This window comes from Barbus barbus (genome assembly GCF_936440315.1).
Source record: "Barbus barbus genome assembly, chromosome: 11".
Classification (NCBI taxonomy): domain Eukaryota; kingdom Metazoa; phylum Chordata; class Actinopteri; order Cypriniformes; family Cyprinidae; genus Barbus; species Barbus barbus.
In genome coordinates this window covers 32,071,576-32,090,360 of record NC_136739.1, presented here as the reverse complement: position 1 = coordinate 32,090,360, position 18,785 = coordinate 32,071,576, and the positions used below count along the sequence as shown (strand labels likewise).

The window sequence follows — 18,785 nt, the reverse complement described above, 5'->3', positions numbered from 1 at the left end:
TAAAAGAAAATACAATGCCTCTATAACATCGTCAACATTCAAAGAGGTCATCAGCAGATGGCACAACGAAAGAAAACTAAATAACACTTGCTATAGGGCAAGTCATATACTTTCCTACAAATAAAACAAAAAAAATATTTTTGATAAACTTAAACTATGCTTAATGTCTGAAAACAAAAAATGTATATACTTAAGAATAGATGATAACATCATATAATACCTGTATATGAAATACATTTATTTTAAAGGATGCACAATTAAGTTCCATTGGCTTGAAATAAATAATAATAAAACAACAGATCCAAAATTAATAACTTGAACTTGATGAGATATTGTATGTAATGCAGTGACATTTTGAAATGAGACTTAAGTATCCCAATACTTTTGCAGCCAATATATAATATTTTTTTATGCACACAATTAAATGCTAAACAGCATTGCATTAGTTATCATGGTAAATAACACAACACTAGTATTCACTAGCACCGGGCATTACATACACACTGAATCTCTTTATCAAGCGCTGTGCAACTAAACTGTCAGATTCAGCCATGCTAGAGCCCTTAATAGTGCACCACACTAAGACATTCACCGCACCCGTCCAGCCGCCCTGTTCAACATTTCCTGGAAGCATCACATGCCGCAGTAAACAAACACAAATCTGGCACATATCCGATGAATATTTAAAAAACGGTAACTTCTTTTATGGTTCGAGTCAACATAAAGAAAAGACTTCCATACGGATGTGAAAGTATAAATGATTACACACCCGAGTATGAAGCTGCATCTCAGCCAAGGAAGCAGACAGACCCGACGGGAAGCTCCTGCTCACAATATCCCGCATCCGATGTGCATGTGCCCAACGCTGTGTTCGATTCTTACATAAGTGGCCCCGGCCGTAGACCCTCATGTGTCACAAACCCCGCCCTCTGTTGACGAGGCGGCTAATTAGAAACAACTAAATAAGCTGCTTTCACAGCATGAACGCCAACATGAGGACCAGAGGAACATTTAATGCATACTGGGTGTTCACAGGATGCAGCCTTGTGTCGAAATAATCATATAGATCATATAATAATAGTATAGTATAGATGTAGATATTATAGATAATGACTAACCTCAGGATGCTCCAGTCACTCTAATAAGCAAACAAAACATTTAAATTGGATAAATTATTGTTAAATTGACTTCCATACTAAACAAATCTCAACATGAAAATTAAAGCATTGTCTATATGTAATATATAGATTAAAAAACAGAAAATAATACATAAAAACACCAGTGTTCTTATTAATTAAAACAACTAAAAATCATTTTAAGAATATGAAATAAAATGAAACAAATATTAGATGAAAAAACAAATGAAAACTATATATACTGCATTGGCAAGTAACTGAGATGAATAAGTACTAATTACGAAATTAATAAATGAAAGCCATAGGCTATATAAATATTTAAGAAATCAAAAACTAATAACAATGGCAAAGGCACATAATAAAATGACTAAAACTTAAACTAAAATTAAAATAAAAACTGAAAATATATAAATAATACTAAATAAAACTGCACTTTACAATAAGGACATATTTGTTAACATTAATATAATAAAATGTTAAAATCCATAAACTAATGACAACAACTAACAATGAGAAATATATTACAGAAAAATTGGTAACATTTTAAGAATAAATTAGTAAATGTTGAAGTTAAAATGTACTAAGATTACTAAATATTGTAATAGTTAATTGTTAGTTCGCTAGGGTTAGGGTAAGTCAATATCGTGAAGTAGTACCCAAAATTGTACATAACACTCATATTATTATTAATACAATTAATAATAAACTAAATATAAACTTATTTAAAAATTATAATGACTAAATGTGAAGTTCACACTATATACTAAATGAGTATCAACCCTCTACTACTGACCAATAAATAATTCAATAATTAATAAAATAATTTAACCATTAAAATGAAAAGTTTTAAAAACAATTTATGAAAAAAAAATGCTTTAGAAACTATTTATATGATAAATATTAGGGTTGGGAAAATAAATCGATGCATCGCGAATCGAGAAATGATTCAGCATCTTCTCTAATCTCTTCTTCATGAGCATTTGAGTGTGCGGATAAAAACTAGATTAGAGCGCCATCTGCTGTTAAAATCTTAGATCAGAATCGCGATGCATTCGTAAGATCTCAGAATCCATCCATGAATCGATTCTGCATCGATTTATCGTCACAGCCTTAATATATCTCAAATATAGATTTTTATCTAAACATTTATATAATAAATAAATACCGCATGCATTTAAAAAAAAAAAGGGGGGGGGGTGTAAGGGTGGTATTGGCACAGTGGTTAACCAAAAAAAAAATGGCACTTGACCCCTGATCTAGTGCATGTAAACACAGACCAGCAAGATCAATACTAAGTGCACTAGTTGGAATACAAGAATGCACCCCTAACACGGTACTTTTAGAAGCAGATGTAATATATCTAAATTCCTATAGACAGAAAAAGCCAAAGTGTGTCCTTGTCGCTCCAACCGAAGCAGCTGTGGACTCACATGTTGCTCTTAGCCTCCTCACATCTCATTTATCTCACGTCAGTATAGCAGAAAGAAAAAAGCAGCATTAGTATCTTTTACCGGTTTGTCACTTCAGAAGGCTGACGCGCGTTTCTGCATGCAAATGTGCTGCGTGAAGCTTCACTCGAGTCTTAAGCAGATCAAAGCCGCTGTCGCTCTCAAACTCGCGCGGAGTCACCGTGTGCAGTGCGGCGAGGAGGACGGAATCAGTATTCGGGACGCGAGGGTGGAGGGAACGTGACAGGTTACGCCAGGAAGCGTCGACAGTCAAACATCTGCATCGGGAGGAAGGCTGAATGCAAACACACTCACTTGATGTAGCAGTCGCGGGTCTCTCTAGAGGACGACATCTCCCAGCCATTGGAGGGTCCCTGTGCGGACGGCCAACTCCCAACGGCCTGCGGCGGACAGCAGGAGGACTTGATCCTCTGACTGCAAGACAAACAAGACCACAGCAGTCAGGAGAAGACGACAGAAACGCTGTGAGGAGGAGAAACTATTTAGATTGCGCTTCATACAACACAGACAGTCTCAAAGCAGCTTCACAATAAACAGGAAAATAATAGTGAGAATGTGGCAAAATCCATCATCAAATGAAATTCGCAATAGTTGTCATTATTCAGTGCTGATTTAATTCAGTAACTGTCAATGTTGCAAAATTCAATCAATTTGGCAAATTCAATGCAGTTTTAAAGTAGCTCTACTATGTTGTAATTTGGCTTAATTCAGTTTAAAAGTTGATCCCATTCAGTTAAATAACTGTGTCAAAGTTGCAGAATTCATCAATTATTGAACACATTCACAACTATTCAGCTCAATTTTGATTAAATTATGTTCAGTGTCAGTTGCAAATTTGATCAATTATGAAGCGAATTCAGTTAAAGTCATTCAATTTAGTTCAAAAAGTGTTGATATTGCAAAATAATCAATTGGTGAAATTAATTCACAAGTCTCATAAACCAGCTCAAATCAGTTCAAAGGTTGATTCAATTCAGTTCAATACAAATCAATCTTGAAAAATTCAGTAACAAAATAAATTCACAATAGTGTCATTATTCAGCTCAATTCAGTTCAATGTGGACTTCAATAACTGTCAATGACTACGTTTACATGTGCACGAATAATGCGATTATTTCCAATAATCAGAGAAAGGACTTAATCGCATTATGATGTTTACATGTCAAGAGCAAATCTCTTACTCCCGTTTACATGCAATGTCCATTATTCTTATTCGCTAAGAATTGTGGTAAATTGTTTTTACTGCCATTATTCACATACCCCACTGGACAGCACAAATGATGGACTCAGAAAGAGCAGGTGTGTTACTGGCTGCTGTTTTAATTTATTTACGTCTAATGCAAAACACTTTTGTATGATTGTATTTAGGGCTGGACAATAATTCAATATCAATATGTATTGCGATATAATTTTTTTTTTTCAACAACGGTGGCATGCTTTTTAAACACGTTTCCGATATTTCGATATACATTACCAGTGTTTCCCATACATTGATTTATTTGTGGCGTGTGACTTCGTTGAATAAACATGAGCACTGCATGTTTCAAAATCAAAATGCGGCGCGGGTGATTTATGTGAATGTATCTCTGAAGGGAACCGACTGTCTTCAGAATAGTTTTGATGGCATTTTCATTTTAACTGATAAAGTAGCGTTCATGAGCGGAGCTGCTTAGATTACAGCCATTACTGAGGAAACCGCTAGGTTCTACCGCTCTCAAATTGCATTTTCAATAATAAGTCCGTCTCCAGCAACATGTTTTTGTTGTTGCTCTTTTTTCTTTTTTTTTTTGAGGGGGGGGGGGTATAGAAATTAATACTTTTATTTAGCAAGCATGCTTTAAATTGATCAAAAGTGATAGATGCTATTCTTCTGAACTTTCTATTCATCACAGAAACCTAAAATAAATTCTACTCTGCTGTTTTCAACATAATAAATGTTTTTTGAGCAGCAAATCAGCATATTAGAATGATTTCTGAAGAATCATGTGACTGGAGAATGATGCTAAATATTCAGCTTTGAAATCACAGGAATAACTTGCATTTTAAAATATTTTCAAATAGAAAACAGTTATTTTAAATGGTAAATATTTCAAAATGTTACTGTTTTTGCTGTATTTTGGATCAAATAAATGAAGGTTTGGTACTGTAGGGACCCATCGTCGATATCATCCTGGGATATCATCTCAACATTCCCCCGAAGTCAGATGGGATACCAGCGAGATCCTCCGATGGAGTAAACCCTGCATCCAAAACTGTCTCTCCAACGTCCCTGTACCCCTGGTTAGTAACCCGAAGCTCCAAGTTCATTCCACCCCAGTGGAGAGCCCCGAACCTCGTGAGGTTCCGACGATCCCATCTGACTACATGGAGTTCCAGGATGTGTTCAGAAAACAGGCAGCCATGAAGTTACCATCGCACCGTCCATGCGATTGAGCCATTAACCTGCTGCCTAGAGCTATACTCCCCAAGTGTCGAGTATACACCCTGTCCTTCCCGGAGCGCAAGGCGATGGAAGATTAGATCAAGGAAGCTCTTCAACAACAGTTCATTCATCCTTCCACCTCTCCGGTGTCCTCGAGCTTCTTCTTCGTGGGCAAGAAGGATGGAGGCTTGCGGCCCTGCATCGACTACAGGACCCTCAATGATCACACTGTCAAGCTCCCTTTTCCTCTTCCCCTGGTCCCGGCCGCCCTCAAGGAACTCCATGGGGCCCGCATCTTCTTGAAGCTGGACCTGCGGAGCACCTATAACCTTGTTCGTATCCGGGAAGGCGACGAGTGGAAAGACGCCGTTCATTACCCCCTCAGGCCACTATAAATATCTGGTCATGCTGTTTGGCCTTTCCAACTCCCCGTCCGTCTTCCAGGGGTTTATGAACAAGGTGTTCCGGGAGTTCCTCCACCGGTTTGTCATCGTGTACATAGACAATATCCTGATCTACTCCCGGAACCTGGCCGAACATCGCCATCATGTGACGCAGGTCCTATGCCAACTCAGGAAACACCACCTCTACCTGAAGCTCGAGAAGTGTGAGTTCCACCGCCCCACGGTCCAGTTCCTCAGCTACATCCTCAGTGCGGATGGGATCCAGATGGACCAGGAGAAGGTCCAAGCCATCCGGGACTGGCCCCAGCCTCAGTCAGTAAAGGAACTCCAATGATTCCTCGCCTACGCAAATTTCTACCGGAGGTTCATTCTGAACTTCAGTCTCCTCTCAGCCCCCTCACTTCCAGGAATGGAGACTCTGGCTGGAGGGAGCTCAACACCCCTTTACGGTCATCACTGACCACAAAAACCTGGAATATCTCTGAAGTGCTAAGAGGTTAAACCCCCGGCAGGCTCGCTGGGCCCTCTTCTTCACCCAGTTCCATTTTTCCCATCACGTATCGACCCGGAGATAAGAATGTCAAGGCGGATTCCCTCTCACGTATCCATGCCCCCGACAAACCCTCCACACCTGAACCCATACTCCCTCCAGCCGTCCTTGTGAGCCCCATCCAGTGGGCCCTGGATGAACAGATCGGCATTGCCTACATCACCGAACCCGCTCCGCTGGGAGGCCCAGAGGGCAAAACCTACGTGCCCACTTCCTTGAGGACTTCCCTTCTGGGCTCCCTGCATGCTTCCCCGTGCTCTGGACACCCAGGCAGCCAGCGTACTCTCTCGCTCCTCCAAGCTCAGTAATGGTGGCCCAGTATGGCCGGGATGTCTCCCAGTACGTTCGTGGATGCTCAGTCTGCACCATCTCCAAGACTCCACATCACTTACCCGCCGTAAAATTAGTCCCATTACCCATGCCACGTCGCCCCTGGGGAGTCGACTTAGTCACAGATCTCCCCAAGTCAGAAGGTTATACTTGCATACTCGTTGTAGTTGAGAGATTCTCCAAAGCCTGCATGTTAATTCCCCTCCGGGGTTTACCCACAGCCCTCGAAATGGCAGAGGCCCTCTTCCATAATCTCTTCCGCACCTTCGGCATCCCGGAAGATGTCGTCTCCGACCGTGGGCCACAGTTTGTCTCCCGTCTATGGAAGGCTTTCTTCAAACTCCTCGAAACTCCTTCAAACTGGCTCTCCACCCGGGATCTGTGTCTCCACCTCCCCTGCCAGAAGCTGAGTCCCCACTATATCTGTCCCTTTACCATGGAGAGGCAGATAAATGAGGTCATCTTCCGTCTCCAACTCCCTGCACGGTATCGTATCCATCCAGCATTCCATGTCTCACTCCTCAAGCCTGTCTCTCCCTCTGTCACAGAACCCGACGAGCCTGCAGTACCTCCTCCTCCCAAAATCAAGGAGCCCCTAGTCTACAGGGTGCAGGACATCTTGGACTCTCGGCGACGGGGTGGTCGCCTGGAATATCTTATTGACTGGGAGGAATACAGGCCGGAGGAAAGATCCTGGGAGGCCCGGAATGATGTGCTGGATCCCTCTCTCCTGGCCGAGTTTCACCAGAACCACCCTGACCGTCCCGCACCCAGAGGCCGTGGGCGACCCCGTCGTCGTAATAGGGCGTCAGGAGCCGCCCCTGGAGGAGCGGGTACTGTCAGAGAGTCACCACAGTCACCGCAGTCTCCACCAACGACACTCACCAGATCCCAATCCCCTGATTTCTGATCACCGCCACCTGTCAGCACTAATCAGCAGCACTATATCCCTGCACTCCTCCTGTTCACTCACGGTCTGGTCTCAAACATTCCATGTTGACTAACCTGACCCACTTACCTTTTGTCTACTTACCAGTTGCTCCAGTGTTCCTATCCCTGTTCTCCACCGCTCCAGTTCTCCACGCTCCGCTGTTACCTTCGGATCCCCTGGAAAAGGAAAAAGGACATTCACACTCAGATAAGCCCCTAGAGACATTCCCATTCCCCACCTGCTTACCTGGACATTCTGCTCATCTCATTTCCCTCTGCTACTACTCAATAAACCTGTTGATGGTATTGCACTTACCTCTGAGTCCTGTGTCTATCTGCTGACAGTTAGGCAGTTCAGTTTAGGGTTAGCCCTAACCCTAACCCTAACCGATTCAATTCAGTTCAATAACAGAGTTAATGTTAAGTTCAATTAAAACAAATTCCATTCAGTTTTAAGTAGATTCAATCCTGATCAATAATAGTGTTGCAAAATTCATCAATTATAAAACAAATATGATTCAGATTCAAAATAGCTCTGCAGAGTGGTGTCATTATTCAGCTTAATTCAGTTAAATAAAAGTGCAGATGTTGCAAAATTCAATCATGAAACTAAGTCACAATATTTTCATTATTGAGCTCAGTTCAGTTCAACGTTGATTCAGTTCAGTTAAACAGTGTTAAGGTTCCAAAGTTCAGTTATGAAATGAATTCAATTTCAGGTCTACAGAAGACAGTAGTCAGTTGTATTGTAAAATTAAATTGTTTATCATGCAGCCCTACTTCCCACTATATTGAATATGGCTAAATCCGTTAACTTTTTAATACTGAATGCAAAAAATAATAGCACATATGTGGAGTTTTTAGCCATAGACTGGGTTTTTTTTTTCTCCCCTCTAAAGCTGCAGAATATCCACCGCTAACAGCCTGGACTTCATTTGTGACAGTGATTTAATTACATTTATTATGTAATGCAATCATCCAAGCCTCAAGATTGTCATGCTTCAGTCTTGTACGCTAAGAGCCGTGAAATTTATCTAATGCTGAACTGCCGGCAGATTCCTTAGAAAGCCTGATATCCAGTGGGCTGTTTGATCAAAGCCATGTCAGACTGAGCTTCACATCATATTACAGATCACTGAATTCACACATGACTCACTGTATCAGTGTGGAGACCAAGGGCAACATTTACACAAAAGTGCAGCAAAGATAGTTACAGAATCCAAACACCCACCTGAAGTCAAACAGAAATACAGATGATGATCCACTGAAGCAAAACTGCTCCTTAGAATAAAAGCACTGGCCGCATGATTTAAGCCTTTAAAATTCCATTTAAAATTATCTACAGAACTTATTATTATTATTATTGATACAATTTTAGCATTATATATTTTTTTACTTATTAATATAATGTATTATTGATGCACTTGATGTAATTTTTATGTTGATACATTTTTTATATATAGTAACTTATGAAATAAACAAACACTGATTATCATCAAAAACCTGAACAATATCAACTATACTTTTTCAGCAAGATTTTACACAATTTTAGTTTTATACTTTTTACTAAATGTAATGCAATAATGTAATTGATTGATGTAACTTTTATCAATCAATATTGATACATTTTTTATTTTAAATATTTGATTACTTATTAATTATCTCTCGTTCACACACACACACACACACATATATATAAAATTAAATAAATATACTCTGCATATCATCAAAAAGCTTAAAAATATCAGCCATTTTTCCCTCAGTGAGGTTATATGATCCAGACCTACTTCTGAAAGAAAATAAAAACTGAAAGCAATTTTTTTTTTTTTTTTTTTAATCGATTTTATATAATGATATCAGACAAAAACAGCAGGATGCAGACAGGAATATGATCTTAAATGAGCTGCAGTCTGTCAGAGAAATCTAGTAACTGAATTACTGTAATAAAATTAAAATGCTTAAAATGCCAAAGACGTCTTCCTCAACTGATGCGCACATTCAAGGGGAAAAACTTTCATCCGTCTGAACATCCTCATATAAATGACTAAATGCACTTTTAGAAGCTTTTCTGACTCGTAACGAGGTTTTTTTGCATGTATTATTTAAACACACCTCCTGTAAGGAGCAACTGCACCATGATTATGTGCATTAGTCATGCAAGAAAGCACCAAAAACTCAAACTGATCCATAATAAATGAACATTCAATCTACTGTTTTCTCAATATAGTCCTATATGCAGTAAAGTGTGTAATTTATTTATTGTTGTTATTACATATAAAAATAAAAAAAATGTAAAAAGAGATTATATATAAATAAATAAATAAATAAATATACAAAATAATAATACAGATTTAAAAATATACACATTTTGCCTAAAATAAAACAATATGATTATTTATACGATTCCTTGTGCTATAGATGGCATCTCTTCTAACATAAGTCAGCTCATTTTGCACAGATCTTCATTTTAAAGCATTGCCTGTGGCAACCTCTCATTTATACACAGTATTATTCTAAAAACAAAATTATTCAGCAGCAAAAAAGCAGAGCCAGCTAATTGTGGAATGGATTTAAAACACATGACAGTGACTTTATTCTCAAGACAATTAAACATTTTCCCACCAAATTCTCATTACAAAGCTGGTGTGACATGTCTTGAGATGCTAATAAAAAAAAAAAAAAAAAAGCTACTGTATACTTCAGAAACTTGGACCGCTATGATATTTTCCTTTGTATAGAAAAAAATACAAAAAATAAACAGTTATGGAATAACATGAGGATTATGCATAAAACAATGTCATGTCTGAAAACAGGCTGAGCATTTATTAAATAGTTATAATACACTATAAATAGTTACCGGAATCATGTGGTTTGTTTGTTTTTCTGCTGATTAAGGGAAAATACAAGACATCTTCACCTTATGCATTATCAAATGCAAACATGCATCAAATATTGCAAAAGTGTGATGTTAAAGAGCAAAACAGACACTATTTTTTAAATCAGCAGCACAAAATCAGTAAGAAACGAGTATTGCATAATGCAGGGTGATGTTATGTTTTTATTTTTAGATGAACTATCCCTTTAAATGTTTAGAAACCACTTTTAAACATGGACTTTATGCAATACTTTGCTTCCAAACACTTTGTAGATGTGATTAAGCAGAAGGAAGCTTACTGAGGTACAGTCATCAATTTCATCTTTAGAAAGCAAACAAAACAATCAACTCACAACGTCAAACGCCGGGTCTTCAGTACAGAACGACAGACGATCAAAACACTTGTCCATTTTCTCCAGCAGCAGCTTCATTAACTCACTTTTCTCGCCGATGTCTCGTCTTTAACTCCGTTTCATGATGGGGATATTCGGGAGTAACCGAACCGGACGGAGAAACACAAGCCACTCAGAGAGCCATCAATAAATGATCACCGCACCGTAGCCAAGAGCCGTCGCACACTAGTGAGGGAACATCAGCTGCACAATTCATGAAGAGCACTAAGCAGAGCAAGTGTTCAAATACCGTGGATTATTCATGTTTAAAGGCTGCGTACGTTACAGCTTACTGTATATAATTATGAAACTTTTGATTTTTATGAGGTGAAAACTGCACTGTGATTAAAAAATTAAAACATCATGACTGAACTAGTGATTATCTACAGCCTACACTGATTATATCAAGCTAGATAGATGTGCATAGCTATCAGCGGCTAGACTGCTTTGTATTTGCATTGTAAAAATATACATAGTTTTATAGTTGAATATATGTAGTTTTACTCTAATACACATTGGACACAATTAACATCACCCTTTTATTCAATACTTTTTGAAACCTCCATTTGTTCTTTATTAATATTTTTTTTTTTTTTTATTATTGTTATTTAAATTATTTAGATATTTATTGTTATATTTTTGTTATTATTTTGTTTATATAATTGTTTGTTTTTAAATTTTTGTAATTATTTATTATTCTGTATAATTTATATTTTTTAGTGCTGTCAAACAATTAATCATGATTAATCTCATCCAAAATAAAAGTTTGTTTACATAACATGTGTGTGTGCTGTGTATATTTATTATGTATATATAAAAACACACATATGCATGTATATATTTAATAAATGTTGCATTTATACATTATACCCTTGGTAAATATGACCAAAGAAGTCTGTGAAAATTAATCTGCATTGTTAATCCTTTTGATCTTTTATTTAAAAAAAATTCACAAAAATCTAACCTTTCATTGGATAATAAGAATTTAAAATGGGAGAAAATATCATTATGAAATAAATGTTTTTCTCTAATATACTTTGGCCACAATTAACGGCACCCTTTTATTCAATACTCTTTGAAACCTCCATTTGCCAGTTTAACAGCTCTATATTTTCTCCTATAATGCCTGATGAGGTTAGAGAACACCTGACAAGAGATCAGAGACCATTCCTTCATCCAGAATCACTCCAGATCCTTCAGATTCACAGATCCATGACGGTTCTTCTTCTCTTCAGTTCACCTCACTCATTTTCTACAGGGTTCAGGTCAGAGGACTGGAATGGCCAGCAGAAGCTTGGTTTTGTGCTCAGTGACCCATTTTTGTGTTGTTTTTGAGGTTTGTGTTTGGATTATTGTACGGTTGGAAGATCCAAACATGGCCCATTATAAGATTTCTAACAGAGTCAGTCACTTATTGATTTTTTTATCTGTTGGTATTTGATAGAATCCATGATGCCATGTGTCTAAACAAGATGTCCAGGACCTCCAGCAGAAATATAGGCCCACAATATAAAAAATACAGCAGTATATTTCATTGTACACATGGGGTACTTTTTATCCCTGTGTTCACCAAACCAATCTTGAGCGTTTGCTGCTAAAAAGCTCATTTTTTAGTTTAATCTGACCATAGAAGCCAGTCCCATTTGAAGTTCCAGTCGTGTCTGAATATGTTGGAGTTTGTTTTTGGATGAGCTAGGAGAATTTTTCTTGAAACCCTCCCAAACAACATGTGGTGATGAAGGAGCTGATTGATGACTTTTGTTTAAGGTTTTCTGACCCTGAGACTCAACTATTTTCTGCAATTCTCCAGCTGTGATCCTTGGAGAGTCTTTAGCCACTCAAACTCTCCTTCTCACCGTGCATTAGGACGATATAGACACACATCCTCTTCCAGGCAGTTTCGTAACATTTTCTGTTGATTGGAAATTCTTAATTATTGGCCTGATGGTGGAAATGGGAATTTTCACTGCTCTAGCTCTTTTCTTAAAGCCACTTCACTAATTTGTGAAGCTCAATTATCTTTTGCTGCACATCAGAAATATATTCTTTGGTTTTTCTCATTGTGATGGATGATTAAGGGAATTTGGGCTTTGTTTTCCCTCCTATTTATATTTCTGTGAAACAGGAAGCCATGGCTGGATAATTTCATGTTCATAATCACCCTGGAGTGCTCAAAATTGTGAATATGAATGGAAATATACTTCAGAGAAATTTTACTCATAAGTATTTCTAGGGGTGCCAATAATTGTGTCCAACGTGTATTTGAGAAAAACAGTTATTTCATAAATATGTGGTTAAATCATTTCAGTCATTTCCTTCAACTGATGATCTTATGAATTTTATCATACAGATGTTTTTCACAATCCTTCTTGTTTTCACAGTTGTCACATTTATGGTAACAGCAGTGAAAGTAATTCCTTTGCCGATCGTCTTCAGGATTCACAGCACTGAAATTACTGATGTACCATAATATGTAAATGGCTCGTAAAACGGGATCTGTTGCCATGGCAGCACAAGCGTCTGTCTGTCTGTCTGAGAGGAGAACGACAATCAAACAAATATCTAGTAATTAGTAGCCTGACATCTATCTAGCAGCATCAGTCATTCAGTGTGAATCCCATAGAAACTGTCCAGTGAACAACAGGATTCACTCTCTGACCAACAGGATCCTCCAAAATCAAACTAAAGCTTAACTAGGTGCTCGTCATTTCAGGATCAACAGCAAAACTAGTCAAACTACTAACAAAAGTAGCTTTAACAAGGCAACATCTTCCTAAATATCTGATGATAATAAGATAATAAGATTATTTCTCTTCACAATCACAAGTATTTATCTGGTACAAAAACACTGAGGTTCTCAGTTAAACAAGCTGTTCATTAAGTGCAATTAAAAAAAAAAAAACTCATTAATATAACCAAACTTAAAATACAGAAGCATGCATCAGCATTTAAGTATATTGAATTGCATTTAGATATATCTTTTGTGTAGTGCAATTCAATATGTAAAATATGTAAAATTAAGTATTGTTTATCTCTCTGAATCATTTTGAATGAATCAATTAAATGATCAAATTCACTAAAAGGAGTCAAATATCAAAATTATAATATTAATTACACAAGGTTTTTGTTGTTGTTTTAAAGACTGTTGCTTCTGCTCACCAAAGATGCATTTATTTGATATAAAATACAGTAATGGCATGAAATAAAATAATTGTATTCATCAAGGACACATTAAATTGATAAAAAGTCAAAGTAAACATGCATAATGTTACAAAATATTTCTATTTCAAATAAATGTTGTTGTTTTAAACTTTCTATTCATCTGTGAATCCTGAAAAATAAAATATAAAACATAAATATGAATCAGCAGCAATTTAGTATATTAGACTGATTTCTGAAGGATCATGTGACACTGAAGACTGGAGTAATGATGCTGAAAATACAGCTGCACATCACAGAAATAAATTATATTTTACAACATATTCACACAGAAAACTGCTAACTGGTAATATCTCACAATTTTCACAGTATTTTGGAGCTAATAAATGCAGCTTTGGTGAGCAGAAGAGACTTCTTTCAAAAACAGACTTATTCCAAACTTTAGCGAGTACTACCGTATATAACAATATTATATAATTATATGGGAAAACATTTCAGCATATCACATAATGCTGCATGTTGCAACAGAAAATGACGAGAAGTAGTGAAATAGCATTTTTGTTCCCATTATTTTAGCTAAAACACACATCACAATTCCCTCAAACATACACTGTGCTCATTTGCAGACAGATATCGATTTTTCAGCAGACGGAGGTAACGACTAGACATAATGCCAATATATACTCTTACATAATATAATTATAGCATACACAGACATGGTTTTCTATTCCCACAATATTTACACAAAAAAAGCCTTTAAAACTCTCCTCCTTTACACTAAAGCCATTATTACATTTACAGTTTCCTCCTGGACAATAACGCCATTATACAACCGTAAATGTTTAATATCTTGGCCTGTGTCTCGCTGTAATTACTTCATCTTTTTGTTTGGCCGCTGAAGAGCCACACAGAAGTAGGATTCCAGCACACGAACCTGATCGCTCATGTATGCGTAGCATCAATAATTCAGTCTAGTGCAGGAACTCATATTCCTCCAGTCTGATCTCCATTCCACCGAACGGCCACACACACACACACACACACACACACACACACACACACACACACACACACACATACACACACACACACACACACACACACACACACACACACACACACACACACACACACACACACACACACACACACACCTCCTGCTATTCTACTAGGATCTGTGTAAAGTTGTGTAAAGCATTTTCCTTTCAATTCTAATATAATTAGTGAGCACAGACTGAACAGACCCAGAAAATGCAGACAGAATCCAGTCGTAAAAATGGAATTTACTGTTTAATGTCATGGAATTCTGCAAAGTTTGGGTGAATAAATCTAAAGTAGGGCTTCCAATTGTGATATGGACTGGTGTTAGCGAATATTAAACTGCAAAAGATTGAAATATGAAGTCTAAACACATGAACTTCCTCTCCAGAGCTGCTCTCAGAGTCAGGCCACTAGACAATTATATTGTTTGAGGAAAGCATCATCAGATACACACGGATGATCTTTACTACACCCTGCCAAAATAAAAGTTTGGATTTACTTGAAGAAATTATGACAAATATATTACTAATGCACAGTAGAATGTACTTCTCAAAGTAATGATATTACAATTATTAAAAGTGTATTTAAAGAATAAAAAAAAAAAGTTGACCATGTTTTAATTTTAACAGTAAACCTCTGTCATGCAGCAAAAAATAAAAAGTGTTAAATTTACATTTGATTATATTTTAAAAGATGAATTAATGGTTTATGATTTAATATTTGTATTAAATCAAATCTAGTAAAATTAAAACTATTTGTATTTTATTTAACTTTATTAAAGTTTTATGAATTTAATTGATTAATCATGCTTTTGTAATTAAACCATTAAATGTTTAATTACAAAAATTTAAACTGAAAACACAGAATTTGGGGAAAATAAAACTTCTCATGGCCCTAAAAATGTATATTTTTGTTAAAGTTTTAATCAGTTGTTGTTAAATTCTATAAGCGTCATGATTTCAATCAATTAGAATCATGAGAAGAATTTTAAAATTAGAGGAAAAATTTAAGAGACAACAATTTCTAAAAAGGTCAAATATTTTATGCATCCGTATTATTGTTACTTTTGATAAATTGTTAACATTTAATGAATTAAATTGTTGAGACATGCTTAAAATGGAAAACATGGAATTTGAGGAAAACATAAAATGATCTAATGGTAGAAAGCATTGTCAGCCAGTAGATAACATTTATACTGTGGATATTAAAATGAGACAAGAGTAAAATAGTCTTCTCAAAAAATAGCCTCCCAAACTGGCACTTACAGTACAGACAGATTTGTTCAATATAAATGACAGCGATTTATCTGTTGCGTCGCTCGAGACACAATATCAGTAAAACCAGCACTAGTTTGTAGTAACTCATTTAGCAAAGCAATGCAAAGCAGAGGCAGATTATAAAGCAGCATGCAGGCGAGATGATATAACCCACGGAGAGATGTGAAAAAAATAAATAAAATCACAGCTCCATCTCAGAGCAAGACAGAGACAGTCAGGATGATCGGCTGGGGAAATGACTCTGTCCTGCTACTGCAAATGGGTTGTTGTCAGGTAATATGCAGCTCCGCTTCAAGAACACTTCACAGTCGCGTCTGGAGACTAGTGTACTTCACTTAAGTGCTAATGATACCCAGCCGTCAGGGACGATGACGTCACTGAAACACGGATGAAAATAGCTTCAAATTAAAGATAAATGACAAGAATGTACTGTAAACAATAACACCATAAACACACACAGTCCTGCATTGCTGAATACAGTTTTAACATTTTAAAAAGTCTGAAAAAAAACAATTAATGGGAGGATCACGTGACACTTTCATGAGCCAAGTCGCACATTAGCTGAGCTCGGTGTATATTACAGTCTTTTACTGTTGCTTGTCTTTTTTTTTTTTTTTTACATTTGGGGTACTTTTTCAGTTTGTCGTTGGTCTGGAGATGTCACAGAGTCGGAAACTCGCTTATCTTTCACCATCATCCCCGCCAATTAAGAACAAAACAAAACCAACAGCCGAGGCGGGCCGAGCCGACACTGAAGACAACATGGCAGTCACTATAAAGCGATTTGAGGAGGCTGAATTAGCAGCAATGTGCACCAAATTCGCCTCTCACATGAATACAATCCAGAATATATGCTCTAAAGTTGACTTTTTAAATCGGGGAGCAGAGAGAGCAGAAAAAAGTGATCAGCGAACACACAAGGCGTTTGGATGTCCTCGAGAAACAAGTGACTGATTTACAAGACCGCAGCAGACGCAGTAATCTCTGCTTGCTGGGACTACCTGAAGGGGCCGAGAAGGATGACCCGATCGGCTTTCTGAAACAGTTTCTGCCTATTTGGATCCCATCACTTGCGGGCAGAGATATCGAGATCGAACGCGCGCATCGAGTTTACTCCAGAGCTTCAACGGATCACTACTCTTCTCTTCAAACTGTTACGCTACAACGCCAGGAATTTGATCCTTAATGAAGCCAGACACCACAGTCCTGTGAAAGCAAATGACGGTGCGATGCTGAGCTTTTTCCCCGACTTCTCTCCCGCGACGGTAAAGAAGCGGAGCTCCTTCAGTACTGATCAAGACAGGGGAGGGTGGCAGCCTGGGGTTTTCACCCGTCTGTAAACGTTTTATGGGGTGGGTTTTCTTTATGCTAATGGGTTTTTAAAGGCAGACTTGAGTTAATTCATTTGCAGTGGTATAACTTTCTCTCATTTGTTCAGTTTACTTATTTGTTTGATAGTAATGACTGAAATTAATATAACAAGTTGTAATGTCAATGGTTTAAATGGCACCCATAAACGTACAAGGTTTTTTACAACTACTGCGATGAAAAAAGGTTGACATTGCTTTGATACAGAAAGCTCATTTGTGGATGAATGATGTTCATAGATGCAATACTAAATATTATGAGGGGGGTCTCTTTTGCTGCGACTTACAATAAAACTAAAGGTGTTTTGATAACTGTTTGAAGAAATTTAAATGTTTCTATTTTAGACAGAAATGATGATAATGCTGACAGAATTGCCTGTACATCCCTTGTGAAAAGTAATTCTCCCTGATCCTAACTGATCATTCTGTTGTTTCTGCTTCAGCTGTTTGCTCTTTTCTTCTTGTACAATCATGCAGACCATTATCCATAACAACTATCTGGTCAAAGGATATCAGTGGTGACTTACAAACTTTGTTTTCTGATCAGATTTGGGAGACAATCACATCATCCTCGATCCACGGGGGGCACTAGGTGCATGTTTTTGTTTCTTCTCTTTGATGTGTAGTTTTTGTATTAATTTATGTTATTTATCATGCACTTTAGTTTGCCTTTAAAAAAAATAAATGGTAGAAAATTATTTATAATCCATGCAAAACTTTCCATGTTGCATGTTTATTGAAACAGGAGTTTTGAAGTTGTCATCGGATTGGTTAGATTATACAGGATTTCCGGGAGACGTGTGTTCCGTCCGGAAACAAAGATGCCGTGACGCCAAACCCCCTCACGAACGAAGAAAGCCGTGGAGTTTACAGCTGTGATGACGAGCGCTTATCAGCATCAACTAAATGCTGGATTTTCAAAAGTATGCGAAATATTTAAAGATCGCGGCATAGAATCTTTAAAATGCATCCGAGAGTTTTACACACCAGTCTGTTATTGTTGGGACATTTCCAAACCCCGAAACGTGACGCTGAACGAAACAAACTGCGATTGGTTGTTTGACTAAATGGAGAAAAACTAATTTAGAAGTTTTTAGAATTGCATGGAAAACAGTATGTCCAGCTATAGACAGGCTCTAAAAGCTGCCAGGGCAGAGCATATCCACAAACTCATAGATAATAACCAAAACAATCCAAGGTTCTTATTTAGCACAGTGGCTAGATTAACAAATAAACACATGCCACCCGATCTAAATATTCCCTCACAGTTTAATAGTAATGACTTTATGAATTTCTTTACTGATAAAATTGATAACATCAGAATTACAATATCAAACATAGATTCTACTGCGTCTAGTATTTCAGCTTCATTCATCGCACCCAAAGAAAAACTGCCGTGCTTTACAACTATAGCATTGATATTACTTATTGGA

General features: G+C 37.2%; 1 protein-coding gene across 1 annotated transcript in view; it reads right to left on the bottom strand.

Moving 5' to 3' along the window:
* LOC306877462 (FERM and PDZ domain-containing protein 4-like) overlaps positions 1-18,785 on the bottom strand; it is a gene marked incomplete at its 5' end in the record, with an annotated part of 63,769 nt that overhangs the window by 32,873 nt on the left and 12,111 nt on the right. The window contains one exon of the mRNA XM_079429228.1: positions 2,900-3,019. Within this exon, the coding sequence (XP_079285354.1) occupies positions 2,900-3,019 (120 nt within the window). The remainder of the gene's footprint in view (positions 1-2,899; positions 3,020-18,785) is intronic.